Source organism: Balearica regulorum, chromosome 1, assembly GCF_011004875.1.
Source record: "Balearica regulorum gibbericeps isolate bBalReg1 chromosome 1, bBalReg1.pri, whole genome shotgun sequence".
In the NCBI taxonomy this organism is placed as follows: Eukaryota; Metazoa; Chordata; class Aves; order Gruiformes; family Gruidae; genus Balearica; species Balearica regulorum.
The window spans coordinates 37,040,569-37,057,946 of NC_046184.1; the positions used below are offsets into that span (position 1 = coordinate 37,040,569).

The 17,378-nt window shown below is 42.8% G+C and overlaps 1 protein-coding gene across 3 annotated transcripts in view; it reads right to left on the reverse strand.

The window, feature by feature from the left end:
* PPM1H (protein phosphatase, Mg2+/Mn2+ dependent 1H) overlaps window positions 1–17,378 on the reverse strand; it is a 145,512-nt gene that overhangs the window by 25,164 nt on the left and 102,970 nt on the right. For all 3 annotated transcript variants that reach the window (XM_075745470.1, XM_075745479.1, XM_075745486.1), the window contains exons 5-6: window positions 16,496–16,580; window positions 9,118–9,236 (exon numbers count right to left, since the gene is read on the reverse strand). In XM_075745470.1, coding sequence (XP_075601585.1) covers window positions 9,118–9,236; window positions 16,496–16,580 — 204 coding nt within the window. The remainder of the gene's footprint in view (window positions 1–9,117; window positions 9,237–16,495; window positions 16,581–17,378) is intronic.

Sequence of the window (17,378 nt, forward strand, 5' to 3'; positions counted from 1 at the left end):
CAGACTTTGTGCTCTGTTTTTCCATAGCACTTGGCTTTAAAAACTTTGTCTCTATTTCCCATCTTTGCTAGCGACACCTGATAGTAAACTGAGAATTAAACCTAAGGAAAAAAAGTAAAAAAAAAAAATAATCAAAGGGCTTAGGTTGAAGCATAGGGCAAAAGCCACTTGTGGCAAGCAAACAACAAAAAGCACTATGGCTTCAGAAATGTCCTAGTTCATACTGAGTACAAGGATGAAGGCTCTCCTTTGAGACGGCTTTGTGGATTCAGTGTATTTCTAGCATTGATTTGCTACCACTCTGTTAAAAACCCCAAACCCAGAACCATCCCCAAACATCCTGCACCGCCCCTCCCCTCCCACCCCCCAAGAAACCCCCCCCTAAAACTACACCAGCTAACCAACCAACCTCCCTTCTCCCAAGCTCAACTTTCTCTGGTCATACCAATAGAAAATCAGATTCTAATCTTTGAGCAACACAAAACTTGACAGAAACATTTTTTTTCCCCCCCTCTTCCACACAAGGAATCAGTGGATTGGAGCTAACCTTTTGGATAACAGAGCTTAATCACCGACCCAAAAGGAACTGTTTATCTGTACTGTCTACCAAACTCCAGGCACTAAACCAGTATCAGTGCGTGCTTACTACCAAGAAGAAAAAGTGTCTAGTGCAGGTTACGCACAGAGCCACTGAAAATTATGCAATTTATGGCTGGATCCAGCCATAATTTTTTAAAAATGTCCTTACCCATATGTGCTTCTGCAGAGTCAGGATCTCTAAATCCAAGCAGCACTGCCTGATACTAAGTACCCCCTGGGTAGGTTAACTTTAATGTTCCACTACTTCAGTATCTTTCCCCTATTACTCATCTGACATATAGTTTAATGAGGAAAAACTATGATAAACAAAGAAAATAAAAGCACACAAACTATAGTAATGTTTGTTATGAGAAAAGATGATTGCAAACCCAAATCAATTAAAGATGACAGACATACGTGCACATATGCACAAAACAGTTTTTAGAGAAAGATCTACTCTAAACCAAGACAGTCTCATAGGGTTTCGTTCAGGTAAAGAGGAAAACATACAAGTTTTAAAACACGTGTTTTCCCCAGAAAATTCAGAAACCCCTTCTTTTGAACCTGAAACTGTATAATGCTTCATTTTGCAAATCCCAGTTCTATCTACCTATCTACAAATTTAAAAAAAAAAAAAAAAAATTAAAGTATTTCAGCATGACTTGTACAAACATACAATTTCTGGCTTGGTCAAATCAGACTGGCATGTGAGCTCTGGACCTCCAGGGAGCCTTCATTGTCCTGTACAGTCCTCAGACAGAGTCTGGACTTTGGAGAGGGCATATCCCCCAGCACCACATATTCCTGTGGAAGTAATTCCTAAACAAAACAAACTCTATCCATCTTGCCCAGCCCATTTTAAAGATTCAAGCACTGGCATCTTCTCTCAGGTACCTCCTAGAACACAGCTGATTTTTTAGTCTATTCACCTCTAACGGAGCATTAAAAGAAACTGGTGGAGGGAAAGGTCAGGGAGAGGATGGCAAAGGACCTAGAGAGGTCCTTGCCCAAAAAGAAAGGACAAATCATGACAAAAAATAAACTGAGGATACTTATAAGCACCCTCTCTTGCTGCTTTTATGCTCAGGATGCTGGGAGGGACAGAGCGAGTGTACTGTGAGCGTTTTCATTCTCTGCCGGTGACCAGTTGAGCTTCCACTATCAACAAGCGCAGAAACTGTGCAGGTACTGTGACTGCACATCAAGTGGATCCATGTTTTGCAACAGTCTCACCAGGCCAAGTCTTTTTTTTTTTTTTTTCCCCCAGAGAATTTGCTGTCTTGAGCACTGCTTAAAATTTACTTCATCTCTTCTACTTTTAAAAGACAAACAGGAAGGCTTGTGAGCAATTTTCTCTGGAGATAAAAGGGTAAGGGAAGTGGGCTGTTAACACCCTATGGGCTTAATGCACTGCGATGGACAGAAAAACCGTTTGTAAATTCACATTTTGCTGTACTTCTTGTTAAAAGGATGTGGTGAGGCAGATGGGAGAAAGACTGCACGTTAACCTCGCAGTGCTTGCTCCATACTTCCTAGCTGGGATGCTCTGAAAGGAAAGAAGATTTCTGTTAAGAAGGAATCATGAAGCAAACTCTTCTGGGAAAGACTGCTGTAGCGTAGGCTGGGGCAGGCAGTGAGGCACAGCAAGCAGAGACCTCACCATCCCACAGCAGTGCTGGAAACTCCTCCAAGATGCAAGGGACCTCCTCCCAGCCAGGAGCAGAGCCATGAGTCAATCCGGGGTGGCAAGGGAAAGAAAGAGGATTTCCTAGGGACCCAGCTGAGGTTATGTCATATTTGTGCAGCTGGGGAAGCCAGAGAAAGCAGGAGCAGGGGAAGAGACTTCACCTTACCAGGAGGAAGAGTTGGTTTTGCTTGGGTTTTCAGATTGAAGACTACCTCATTTCAGTTTAGTTTCTTTCTGATAAAAGAGACCGGGAACCTTTTGTTTGCCATTGAATATGCGGCACCCGATCTTGTGCCAAGGCAAAGCCCAAGCGGAGATGCACAGCCATGCAGGGACAGGCCTCAGCTGCACTGCTTCCAGAAGGAGATGCTCCTGCAGGACATGACTCAGACCAACCTCATTCTTATCTGGCTCACTTGGCCCCAGAGAGGCCATTTACAAAGAGCTTAACCCCAGACTTAAGTTTTCTCTTTTGTTGCAGCGCTATTACTTTCTTGTTTCTGCTTTTTCCTGCCCCGAAGACACCAGGCTCATCTCCTGTGGCATGTGTGCGCTTGGGGAAAACAGAGCCATTCGTCACTGTCAGGAGATGTGCTGTACGCAGCAGGTCAGCTCTCACCTCCCGCTGCTCCTGCAGCGAGGGCTGCAAATCTTGAAAAGATGCATAACATGCACATTGCAAACAGCCCATTCATCATCGCAGAGCTGTGCCCCAGACACCCAGGCACAACCCAGCAAGCTGCTCTGGCTGCGCACACTGAAGAGGCACATCCTGTCCCGCTCCTGGCTACCTTGCAACAAGAGACAAGAGCAAACACACACACACAAAAAAAAAAAAAAAAAAAAAAAAAAAAAAGCAAGGCAAGTGGCTGTGGATTATGGTTTCTGCTGCAAAAAATGACATCTTATCTCTCCCTTCTCCAGAAAGGCCCAGTGCTGCAAAGGTGGCCCATAATCATTAAATTATGAAAATGTAAGTTGCTGGGAGGAAATTAATACCAGGCATGACTGGGGAAAAGGCTGCTTTCTTGTGAAGTAATTATGAAATTAAAATTTGATCTCTCCCTGGCGATTGTACAAAGGATACGGCTGAGGTCTCAAACACAACAATACAGCCAGGATTTCAACAGAAGAAGCACAGAAGGTTTCACTAGACAAAAAAGCTCAATTAAAAAAGGGGGGCTGGGGGGGGGAAGAAAGGATGACTTTTTGTAAATTACATGAATTTGCCTAAAAGGCGCAATCAAGCAGGTTACGGCACAGGGTTTGCAGACTTCCAATTACTTTTTTACAAGTTGGAATCAAGCTGTTAGGAAATGCAGCTTATCTGAATAAGACTAATAATGCTAAGCTAATTAGACCCACAGGCATTAGCCAGCAGATAAATTCAGGCCGAAAAGAGGGACACTGTCACTTTAAATACTGCCTTGGGATCGGTGGAAAAGCTAATGAGGAGTGTCAGTTGGGGCTGTTTTATTAGGTGGTTCTCCAGAGGATATAGCCCGAGGTTTCTGTAGCAGGGCTTCTGCGCTTGATTCAATAAATCAATTTATATTAAGGGGGGCGCAGCGCAGGCGCCTGCTCCATAAAGCATTTCTGTGGCATTTCTCAATCTGCTCAGGCACTCCTCGGGCAGGCTACCTGAATGCGCTGTCAAAGGACATCGAGCCCAGCAATAAAGAATAAGATAGCGGCCGCATTGGCAATATTTGTTCAAATCAGCTCGCGCATTACCAAGCAAAACATGTACGTTGGCTCTCACTGGGGTATTCTGGATCCCCAATAAGTGATTAATGAGAGCCTGGTTTTTGTCAGCCGGAGTCTGAACCGCAGACGGCAAGGCGGGCTGCACAATGAAAGCAAAAGGCATCCATCCCAAACAAAATAAAATGGCTTGAAAAGTGAAGTTGCTTTTTTAATCAGATGCTTAGAGGCTGAAAGACATTCCTTGCTGGAAAGAAAAGGGCGAGCGCAGACCAGGCTGGCGGCTTTCCAGGCAGTGGACAATATTGACTCTAGAATAAAATGGGTTTTGCTTAGCGCTCACCCCAGGGCACCAGTCTCCCTGCTTTGGAATAAATCAGGCAGGCGGGTGATTCCCCGGCACGGGCTGACCCTGGGGTGGCTAACTGTGTGCCACAGCATCCCCTCGCCAGACACACGGACACGGAGCTGGCGAGGGCTCCGTTCTGATGCCACTGCTCGCGGCCAGCTGGGGCTTCAGCCCATGACACATGGCGGGGGCTGGACCGGCTTGGACCGTTTTTGATGGGATGCAGCTCAACTCTGCACGTTCCTGGAAGTCAAAGGAAGCCACCAACAAATCAGGTCAAAAAATGGACTTTTAATCTAGGGCCCTTTCGCCACTCTAAAATCAAGTCGAAAAGCTAAAGCTGTGATCTGGAAACATGGCTTTAAAGATCTCCACTTCAACGCAGGCAGCAGAAAGGCCACCGTTTGCGTTCCAAGGAGGAGCAAAAAAATAACTTTGAAGCCACCAAAGGTGATGCCAGTTGGTAGTGCCTTCTCGATGCCTTGGGTTCAGTGCAGCACCATACCGCTCCTCCAGCCCAACGGGAGGCTGAGAGGGGAACCCTGGAAGGAGCCAGTGAGGGACACAGTAAGCCAGAAAACCAGGTTTTGGGAAGGTGCCTAGCATATAGTCAGAGCAAAGTACTTCAAAATTGTTCACACTGGATTTACCCACGAGTAAAGAAAACCTGACCAACCACATCTTAACTTTAATTAAAAGACAGAGACAGAGAATACTAATTCTGTGCAGTCCTTTAAAGGAGCAGTTATCATCAGGCCTGTTTTCTTCCCCCATATATTTCTACCTCAGGCTACCTGCACCTCTTTTTAGCGCTGGCAGCACTTTGCTTACGTGGCCACCAAGTCTGCCCTGACGTTTCTGTTGCCAGGACTTGTCAAAGCCACCAGAACTATCCTCTCTCCGATACAAATTTAACCTCTGCAAGCCACGGGCCTGAAAACCCCAGCCCAGAGACCCAGCTGTGAAAGACTGTCAGTAACACAGATGTCTGCCAGCAAATTACGGCTCGAGACAGCTCGGAGGCTCGTTCAGCAGGAGACACAGCTCTTAAGATGCCTTGCCAGCTACAGTACGCGTTTTGCGATGGTTGCTCAACCACAATGCACATGGGGCAAGGGTGCAGGGGGCGCAGTTCGCAGTCAGCTCCCACCTAAATGGGATTTATTTTAGATACATTTAGCACAGCGGATTTCTCATCCCAACTGCCACTGCAGAGAAATGAGAAAGGGTGTGAGAGCTGGAGGGAGAAGGGAAAGGCTGGTCTCAAAGCAGTTACAGGCAGCCTGGACTAGTGATGCAGTACACATTGCTGGATCAGTGGTTGTCCTAATGCTGTGGGGAAACTTGGCAGCTCTGCTACCACTGTGGGCTGCTGAGACAAAGCCAGTGTGGAAACTTCACATTAAAAAAAAAAAAAGAAAGAAAAAGCAAAAAGCAAAAAAAAAAAAAAAGCCCAAATGTATTATGACAGACCCAAAGACAATAACCTTTTGTAATCCAAACAAGCTGGGCAAGCCAAGCCATTGTTGAGAATCTGAAAAGCTCTAGAGCACAGGACAAGGGTAAAAATGAAGAAAAAAAAAATCATGCAGTTTCTAATAGAAAACACAGAAAGTGTCCTGAATTTTAAATAAAACAGTTCATTTTCCTGAAGCAACATCACAGCAGAGAGAGTTTTACTCCCTCTCACTAGAAGATTCAGTAATTAAGTGTAAAAGAGTGGCTGTTTCCTCCTAGCATCGCCTGCACCTCTCTACATGTACATGCAAATGTCAACACACAGTGTAGTCACTGACCAAAAAAAGGTTCAGACAATTCATCTTCTGCACTGTAAGCGATAAAGGTTTGGTAGCGTTTTAGCGTATCAAGATCTGGCTAGCCAAAGCTCCATCTGATGTTTTCTAGAAAAGGAATATATATGCTAATTTATTCTCCATGGTAGATACTGTCCTTAGAAATAAATGCAGAACAGACATGTCCTCGGCTGCCGTGCCCTGATACATCAGTTAAATCCAGGAACTAAGGAGGGAAGGAAATAGAAGCAAAACCCTTGCAGTGAAAAATGACCACTGTGGAACACCAGCCACCTCAAACCATCACCTCTGAGGGCCCACCAAGCTGGAAATCTAATGTCTTGTCCACAATCTCAACCGTTAAAAATGACTCAGACTTTTGGATAAATAGAAACAGATTGCTTCTCCACTGCTTCTCCACTGCACACACTTCGATGGAAAACAAGACTCCCTTGAGCAATCATCCTGCAAAAAGAAATGGATCCTTATTTAGAAGGGCTCTGATTTAGATAAATGTATGGCGATAGAGCAATTCCCTCACCATTTTATTGTCCTGAGGCAAACAAAGAGGTAAATGATGCACTAGCTGTGGGATATGGAGCAGCTAAAACATTTTGGGTCTTTTATTCAGGACAAAAACGTAGCTCCCATTTTCCATTTCCAGCTGAAGTCAAAAGGAACAGCAGGGAGAGGTAGCCTCATCACAGTCTCCACATGCTTTTGCTTGGCACAAGCCACCTCTTTCTGGGACAACACTGAAGTGAATTCAGTCTTGAATTTTCAAGTCACGGTTTAAGTATTTATTCTGGAATAACTGCTTACAGCTAGGCATATTTGTGCTAAACTGGTGGTAATTTTTGCATTGACCATATTAGAATCTGTAACTGGATCAACATGTGTCCTACACTTTAGGAAATTCAGAAAAATCGACAGGAAAATCAACTCTCTCCTCTTGCCTGCCATATGCTAGACTTAACAGAGTTCACACACCAGTACTGAAAAACAATACATTGAATCAAATCTGCCATCCATTTAGACTTACCCAAGCTCTACGTTTAAAATTTGTGTTCCTTCTTATTTATTTTTCTTCTAATGCCAAACAGTATTAGCTGTGCAATAAGCATTTTGAATAAGATAAAGTGCTATGCACAGATTCAGAAATGAGGTACAAACTGATATGCAGAATTATCTCTTCAATTTTTAACCATTTCAACCCTGTATGCATCCCAACATTCCGCTGGTGATTTTGACTGTAAAAATCACAGTAAGCAGAACTTCCACTGAGCTTTTTGACATGGCTCTCAAGTTCATTTGGAACCTCTAGTGTGCACAAATAGTTATTTTTCCCTCTTTAATGCTTTACTATACCAAGTAACACCAAATTTGATCGCTGTGATGCCCATTCATCTAAATCACTTAATTCTTTGCAGTTCCTCACGGCCCATCTTGTTAATTAGAAAAAGAGCTGTGGTGTCACCTGCCAATACTGCAACTTCAATCATTCTAACCTCATTTCCTTCCCAAACCACTAACCAACTGGGGAAATGCAAACCAGCTCCCATGAACCTGGAGAACCACTCTTTGCCTTCCAACCATAACGAAAGAATTCTGCTCTTGCCCTCCTCTCAGGAAGTTCTTGGCCTATGATACTTCTGTAGCTCTCCCTCAAATTATAAGGGTTTTTTTGGGGGTGGGGGTGTTGTGTTTGGGTTTTTTTCTTTGGTTGGTTTTTTTTTTCTTTCCCAATAGCATCTCACATCTTGAAAAAGAGCTTTTGGAAGTGTACACAAAGCCATTCTTTACTGATGCCTTCAGAGACATCCGGGAGTTTAATAAGTAAACTCCCTTTGCAGAAACTGGGTGAGTGTCTCATGATCTTCCAAATGTTTTGCTGTTTAAGTCCTCAGTTGATCCAATGTTCTCATTCTGTTCCTATTCTTTTGCTCATGCCTGTAGCCTTTTTAAAATGTGAAGTCATCATTCTCAGGGTGAGACTGCATATTCTGCTAGCAGCTGTTCAAGATGACAATGATGGTTATTCCCAGATTAACATGTTCTGCACAAACACTCCAGATAATATTAAACTTAGATCATTATTCTACCATCAAAACATCATTATATTTATGGTCTATAAAGTATGGGACAAATCAGAAGCATGTGGAATTGTAGTTGCCTATGAGCATCCAAGTATCCAACCCTATAAGAGTTCAGGCTTTTTAACCCCCTCCATTCTTTCCCTTCCCGAAAGGACATTTGCTAAAGACACTAACGCACAAAACAGCATGGCAGTGAAGACTATTTGCATATCTAGGGCCTTTGCCTTTATAGGTCACACACAGAGCCCGCAACAGCAAGGATTAGGGCTTCTCTGAGTGGGAGTCACTTGAGAAGGAGCCTCTTGAACCGACACAGAACAATGACAACATTTAGCCAGAGACAAAAAACTCATCATTCTTCCTGTCTTCATTAAGTCAATGCTGTTCATAGAATCATAGATTCTGTTCCTTCAAGCCTTTCCATTTTAGGCTGGCTACGGCTTTTATTCAGATAGGCTGGTCTCTAAAACAATTTCTCAAGGATTACCCAAATCAGGGGTCAGCTGCACTGCAGTATGGGAGGCAGCTCTTCCCTTCTGCAAGTGTTCCTCAGCATGCAAAGATACGATGGCCCACTCATCCAGATTCTATAAAAACCTACTTCCAAGACAGAAAAGTTGTTTAGCTTTCAGGAAGATCCCCTGGCACATCTTCCCCTTTATGTGTTTGCTTCTCTTTGAGTGACCACATGTTAAAACGAACCGATGTCCTGGCTCTGGAGGGAGGTCAACTTACTTAAAACGTCAACTTCTAAAAGAAAAAAACATCTGAAAGAAGGAAAAACCTTTCCGTTTAGTACACAGGCGTACCCCTCACGTTTGATGCAGTTTACACTAATCAAAGACATGTACAAAGCAGACATTGATTGGGGAGAAGGCTAAACCCATGCTGAGAAGAACACATTCTTACCAGCCAGTCATGTTGAAGTCACGGTAGAGCATCCTCTTTCCAACTTCCTTGCGCTGCACCCTCCGTGGAAACTCTAAATGCGTGAACTCATTTCCTAGCAAGTGGGGCTGCATGTAAGCCTGTGGGCAGAAACCAAGCCACAGACACCACATGAACATCAGCAACCAAGACATCATCTATTTTTAATGAGGTAGCATTATCATCCCTTCCTGTTCCCTTTCCACACACACATCTGCCCCCCCTTTTTAAACAAAGAAGATTATGAGCTCCTTTTCAGCAAACTATGAGCACATACACCAGTTCTGACACTGCCTGGTGTCCAGCAGCAGCCTTACAGGGATCAGTCCTCCTGCCCTCAAAATCCTAGTTGCTTTCCCTGCCCCTTAACATTTGGGATTTCTAATGTACTCCTCATCCACTGACCCTGAAGGAGTCTGCAGGGCTTCATAAAACAGAACATATCTCCTTTCATAAGTCAGCCACCTGAGAGAAGGGAACAATCAAAGGACAAAGCCATAGAGCAAGTAGAGACTTTGAGGGGTGCGTCTGGAGTGAAGCTCAAGTTTTTTGACTCCCAGTTCAGTTAAGCCAACAAGGCACACAACCTAGTATTGCTACCACACTTTAATTTTCACTGCCTCGAAAAAATGTTCCCTTTTACCTGCTCAGTGTGCTGCACCCCATCACACATGACATGGCAAATAAACAAGAGTTGCAGAGCACTTTATATTCTTGTTTTTTTCAAAACAACGTCCTTCATGCAAAATAGACTTTAAGAAAAGCAGCTGCAATTTTGTGTCACAACCACAACTGATGTTTTTGATGGTGTTAACATTCGAATGCTGATGCTGCTGTCCTTTCTGAAGTGCTGCTCTGTGATGTCGGGAGGCCTCTTTGCCAGAGCCGTGCCCAAGGCTGGTTCTCCAGAGCTGACCGTACTCAAGAGCATCGCAAGGCTCTTTGTCTACTACACAGATTTTTGGTTTGGATTGAAACACATCACCTGACACGACAGGTTAATCCTAAACATACTGTGTTTCTTCTTTCCAAAATAAACCTCACTCATTTTTCTTTATTTGCATAAACAAGCCTTGCCCCTTCCCTCCCCAAAGCCACATTGTGAACAAGCTCTTGTGAAGACACAGTCAGATTGGCGAGGGTACTGAAAAAAGTTGCATTTCTTAACCTTTCTGCAGATAACTCTTTTTCCTTATCCAGCCAGTTAAGGCAATAAAGTCTGTCTTATCTCCAGCAGCAGCTGCTGTCAGGGCAGACCAAATGAGCTGGCTTTAGTTCATGGGTTTGTCATAAATCTAGCGCTCATCAAAGGTGAGCAGCAGGAAGCAGTGGAAGCCCTTATTGATCTACCTGGCAGCTATCATGCAGATAGTTCACAATAAAATATTTCCTGCATTTAAGGGCCGAGCCTGCTCCCACTCAATTTAATAGGAGTTGGATCAGGCTCAGCACATCACAGTGCTATCCTTCCATCAGCTTGCCCCCATTCCCGTCGCCAGACATCCTTCCAGAAAACACCTCGAGCTCGGCCGAAACGGGGCTGAGGGAGATTGCTGTGGGTAGCCAACAAGACTGGATTCTGCTTTCAAGAGGCGGCTTTCAAGCACGCAAAGTGTGATCTTGACATTGTGATCCCTTCCTGGAACAGGAGCTCCATCAAATTCTCTCTCCGTATACAGTTAAGGGAATTAAATTTTTTTCCTGCAGCCTACAGTCAGCCAAGGTTCCTTCCCCCACCCAAATATTGTTTTCAAGGACCCTCTAATTGAATCACTGTTCTTTATTACAGAAATGGTTGAGAAGCACTACAGTGACTTTTGAGAGGTCTAGCAGTATTAGTCCAGACGAGGCTTTTCGTACTTCCAGAACTCTGGATTCTTTATTTAAAAGCACATGTAAACTTTTTATTTTTATTCATTTTCATTCCAGTCACAAAAAAGATGGAACATCCTTTATGGTTTATTTGATGTATTGCTACAGACTGACAGCAGAGCGCTGGACTCATTTTGGTACTTTTTAATTCTTTCTCATCTATGATATTGTAAACAATGAAGTCAGTCTGCTTTGAAAGTGCAATTCAGTTCACTTTTAAAAATGCACAGCCTATCTCGATTAAATCATTACAAACCACTTCTAGCTAAAGACTACTGTCGCTTGCCTATAAAACAAGAAGCCTTCTTTAAAGCAAAAAAACCTCATACCTGACATCAAAAAGAAGTTATTTAACCTTTACATTAGAAGCTTACTTATTAGGCTGGATCACAGGTCCAGAAGAAAAAAGTTATAGGCTTTTAGCATTTTTCCCCTTGAAAACAACAATTTCCTTTATTGAAAAGGTAAAGCGATTGGGAGAGACTGCATTTCATAAAGATTTACTCAGATGGAAAGTCTGAGGTCACAAGTGAAATAAGATTAATAAAGCTGGCAGAGTTACCAGTGGACTGCTAATGTTCAAATAAGATTTCTCTTCCGCAGCCAAGCCTCAATGGTTGATTTACAATCCAGGGATCTTAACTTGATTCTAATATTTTTGGCGTCAGTGGAACCGAGGGAAAAGAGCAATTTGGAAGCTTCTGGTGCCTGTGAACTGAATTCTTATGTGAAGAAATGGGGATTTTTTGTTGGGTTTTTTTTTTTTTTTAATTTTCTATACTTTTTACCCTTTTCTTTTTTAACAGTTATTTTTGATGCTGCTCTGGTGGTTCTACAGAGAGAAGAATGTTCTATTATAAAACTCAGCTGTGACTTCCAGTCGGGTTTGTTGAGAACTGTTCTCCATTTATTACAAGGCAGGGCTCTTCTCCCTCTCCACGCCAATCAAACTGTGCTGGGCAGCAGAACCAGAAAATAAGCAAAAAGCAAAGCTTTAAAAATCTACAGATCTTTCAAGTAGATATACAAGCAGACACCATGAAATCCCCTCAAGTGATCAAATGAGAAACAAAAACAGTAAAAGTGAACTGACAACCAGAATTTCATCTGTCATGAGGCACCACTGTATTTTCCATTTTTTAATTTGTTTAGTCTCGATTTGCAAGAACCTCAGATCAGAAAAACCATTCACAAAACTTAAAATTTAATAAAAACAGGGACTATCAAACACTTTCTATATCCTTACGAGGTATGTTCAGACAACATTGTTATTCTGTGTTACAGAACTGGAATATTTTCCAACATTTTTCTTTCAGAAGCTATTACAGTTTTTTGGCATAAATCTGGCATAGTCTGCACCGTGTGTTTTTGGTACTCTGCCATTTTATGGTGTATATTTTGTGCTGGATGTAATATATTCAACATTAGTTGTTTAAAATGGAGTCTGCTCAAGGAAATATTAGTCATGTTTCTTTCAAAAGGCCATTTACTTCCTGCTGTGTTTCCTGGTGTTCAGCAAAGCAGACATGAAATTAAGATTAACCTAGACTTACACACTAGTGTGTCAGTTAATTAGGCAGCAGAGAGCACTGCATGTATCTTATTGTACCTTGATAAGGCCTGCTGATGCCTCTTCCAGCTCCTGCAGTACGCACTGCTCTGGGACATCACCAGCACCAGCGGTTTCACCGTATTCTGTGTTATTTTCAGAATTGCTGTTTTCCCCTACGTCAACTATATCTTACAACTTTATCCTCTTATCATATTGTGCCATTCTCTCCAACAGGATATTCTACTATAGGGGACTACCGCTCATGCACAGCACAATGCATCTGTAAGTTTTGCAAATTACTCAGCCATTATCATATGGACACATATGTTTAAGCCAAACAAAGCTTAAAACTAAAGGAGGTGGTGGTAGAAGGAAAGAGGGAAGTGGGAGCCAAATCCATCCCTGGATTGGTCACACCTCTTATGAAAGGCCAGGACACTTTCCATAAAACCACACGTCTTACCACAGCATCGTGCAACATGTCAGATGGCCAAAGCAGTCCTACGCTGGGTGATGCAGGGAGCCACAAAGTGTGAGAGAATTAAGACGCACCTGACTTGTAATTGAAGCACTGAACTGACATTTAGGAGATCTAGGTTCATTTCCTCTTCAGGCTGGGGTTCCCCAAGCATCCTTCAGCAGATAAGTTAGTATCACTTAATCCTCACCTGAACAATGAAATAAGAATAGGTCCTCTTTGAACCAATACCTGTCCGGGCTCATGAACCTTTCTTTGAATGATGCCAAACATAAGGAACATCCACGGCTCGCTGCCACTGATGGCCACCCAGTCTCTAGTAGTAGTAAAGCCTGCCCTGGTGGCAGCAGTGTACCATCTTTGGTCTGAACTGTGAACTTCTGGGGCACTGCCTGGTTACACACATGGACACAGCATGCAGTGACACTATGCTGACCTCACATGACATCTTCAAAGTGCAACTTTAATAACTAATAGAAATACACCCATCTACAATACATTCATTCATCATTCATTTTAAACACGTTTTCCAAGGGAATAAGTAACAAAATCTATGCCGTTTACTGTTGCAATTTAGACTATCGTGACAGAAATTAATAGTCTCCTCAGAAGATGAAAGGAAACTCACTGCTGGCAGTCGTTGCCTGCACAACTGCTGAATGTACCAGAGCAGTTCCCAGTCAATACTGGATTTTGCTCTCCCTCAAGATACACTGATACAGGAAGCCAGGGCTTTCCTGGAGTAGGCACTGTATGAGCTCTCCTGCCACACTGCTAAAAAGAAAAGACAGACACAAAAATTCAAAAGAAAAGGAGGCCCGTGAAAGCCTGCCAGTGGAAGGCAAGCAGTATGGTGCACTGAACCTCTACAGAAGCTGAAGGACCAAGGGAATACTGGTGCAAGGCTTTCAAGCCTTACATCTTAAAAAGGGCTCTCTGACTGAAGGATCGATTGGCTTCTGCAATACCCTCACAAGTCCCCTGACACAGGAGTCTGCCTCTGCCATACAGCCTGCCTGAAATCTACAGCTGTGTGTATGATGTTCTCCCACTGCAAAAAAAGGGGGTGCAGATGCAGACGGAGGGATGACCATGCCCAGAGCTGCTCAAAAGTCAGAATGACTGGGTAGTCAACTTGTTCTTTTGAAGTTGCCATGCCAGAGGCCTATGCCCAAGGCCATTCTTGGATACATGGCAAAAAACCTGCATTAAAATGGGAGCTGGATAGGGGAAACAAATGTTTCCCCTCCTCTCTCAGTTACTCAACCAATACTAGCTGAAGCAGAGTTTTGTCTATGACCAGGCTGGAGGACTTCATATAGAGATGCTCACATGGCCTGAACAACTCGTTATCCCGCAGATTTCTTTGCACATGGAAATTAGGGCCCAGAAAAGAGGACGTGAACCCAGATGATGTCAGTTAACCTAAACCAACATCCTGTGTTGCTGAAGCAATCAACAGGCACTAAATGCAGACCAAAGCTCCTTCGCCCTGACTGTGCCAACAGTGTCTACTGCACAGGGAGCCAACGCTCAGTAGCCTGCAGGCTGTAAATCCATACCCTCCCTTTGCCTGTGCAGTAACATCCCCACAGCGAAATGTATCTCTGGATTTACCCAGTAAAATATTAATGCTAAAATGACTAAGTGACTTTCTGCCTATTGTGCAGGAAGAGCAGTGCAACATGTTTGAAACAAAGAAACTCAGCTTTAACTACATATAAGAAAGTAAATCCAAAGTAAGTAACTTTCAGATAAGAACAGTAGAAGAGAGATGGTGGTGGTGCAAAAGATTGATAGCAGAACCTGGGGACAGCCAAGGTGAGTAAGGAGAATTATTTGGGATCTAATCAGCAAGATGGATTCAACCTTTGGAGTGTAAGTGTTTATGCCAACCTTGTAAGAAATTTGGGTGTGTCTTTTTTTTTTTTCTTTAAAAAAACCCAACACTAGAGTAAAAGTGTTACTTACAGAATGATGTTTGAAATCATCTTTAATTTTGTTTCACGCTTTTGCTGTCTTGCATGTATTTTCTTTGAACATGACAACCCATAGCCCTGGCATATTTGTTACATATAGAATTAAAATAAACAAAGGTAAAGGAATTTTCTAAAGGAAACAGCAGAAATGCTTTTCAGGTCAGCTGCTATTTTCAAATATAAGCCACAAAGGACATCAAAAGAGAAAAAAATCCCTTGTAGGCAATGCTTTATCTCATATTTCCTACAGAAGTAGCAGACTCCCTAGATACTAAAGATACCTTTTATTTTAAAGGCAAACAAATTATTTTAAATGTAACTGAACTGTAAATATTTATTATGCCTCTTTTCCATTTGGTTCACTGAATAAGAATGCTCCCAAAATAGTATTTCCTCTGAAATTTCAGCTTCAAGCCAGCAAACCTGACTGAAAATCAAATGTGACAATTGTGGAAACATTTGCAATTTTTCTTTAAAACCTTCCACCCATCCCTGCCTTCAACCACCGGCGTTCTGCCTAGGTTCAAACCACAGTGCTTGGGCCAGGCTGAAGATAAGAGACATCTTAAGAGCAGGGAATGCCACCAGCCTTGGCCTGTCCACCTCATGTCAGGCAAAGCTGACAGTGAGCCTGCCTTGGCTTAAGCTTAAATATCTAAGAGGAAAAAGCAGAATACCAGAAGAAGCACAAAATAAATCTCTCAGCCACGTCAGGAATGAAGTTTTGACAAATGGCCAACAAACTTCAATCAAATGGTCTGGCCATTGATGAAAAACTTAAAAAGTAACTGGATTGTTTGCATGAAAAATAACACCATGCATTTTGACTTATGTTTCTTGGGCAGCTTATCAGCCCATGCAACTTGGTGTATAAAGCATCCCACATCTCCTCAGCTAGTCACCCTGTCCCAGCTTTATGGGTGCTGCTACACTAAATAAAACTAGCCTTTATTCACCCATCCTATCCAGCAGCTACCAATGCTCACTGAGATTACCTCTCAGTTGGATATCTTTTCCCTGATCGAGATACTATTGACATACTATTAGAGCAAATGAACAAAACCCTGCAATATTGTTCACATGCACACAAAGAGCAGTCTGTGGTATTTTATGCTGTCACACAGTAAACACTGGAATGGATTGAAATATTTTTGTGGCTTGTTAGCTCTATGTCTGAGCTCTCATTATCCAACACCAATGAGCTGCTGAAGGTCTGCGGCTGAACAGTACACAAGCACAGCCATGCTAATTGATGGCATTCACAGAAGAGATAAGACTCCTTTCATCAGGATTTGCATCACCAGGCTTTTCTCCACATTTGCTAATGGCTAAAAGACATACGTGGTCAGTCACAGGTGTTCAGCAGACACGTGGTCCTTCACTGAGCCGCAGTACCTCAGCGGCATGTGTCTGAAACTTAGATGTTACTGGGCAATGCGTGTCAGCAGCAGCACCTGATTTGGTCCTCAGGTCTCTTACCAGATACTGAAGTCGCTGACGTTCGGTCTCTGGAGTGAATTCTGAAGACATTGGAATGACTTCGCCATTTCGGATTATTATAGCTCTGTAATAATAATAAAACATCATCAGTACAGAAAAAAAAAAGTAAAAAAACCCCAGAAAACCATAGGGGACAGTCACTCTTATTCTCTTCAGAGTCACAGTAAAATAAAGCCATTTCTTTTCTACTGAAGTTGTCAGCAGAACAGGATAATAATTCCTGCCCTGCATCCTTTAGGCTGGATAACAAAGTATATTTGTATATGCCAAGTTCATTTCACAGCTCACAAAAACATCCAAGCAACAAAGCAAGAGTTATTTCAGTTGATGTCTACAGGGTATCCTTATTAAGTGAAATGCAGACACCCAGAGGAGGTGCTGCAGAATCACTGATTGTAGAACAACTCTTTGCAGGTTTTAATCCCAGTTGTGGCTGACACTGTCTAAACTACTGGCTTCAAATGACTCATGCAAGCACTTTCCAGTTATTGATTGGTCATATGTCATGTCAGAACATTTCTACTCCAACAGCAAATGGAAATGGCAAAGCAAATCCTGTTTAACACAAATTTAACTAGTTACCTGCTGAAAGATAACAGGTAATGGAATGACTATAGATCAGCCAGGAGATTTCATAAGCACTTCTGCAAACGGCAGAGAGGACATGCTCTCAAACACCTGCCAGTTGCCTCTTAACAATCTGCTATGCTGCATACAAAATACGGTCCAATTCTTCCCTGGTGTAATGCCACTGGCTGATACACAGTCACAAGAGGGAAGAACTTCCCCTTTATTCCTACCGCATTCTGTGGTCATGTATTCACTCACAGAACCACGTTCTTCTATCCTCCCATTATTTACG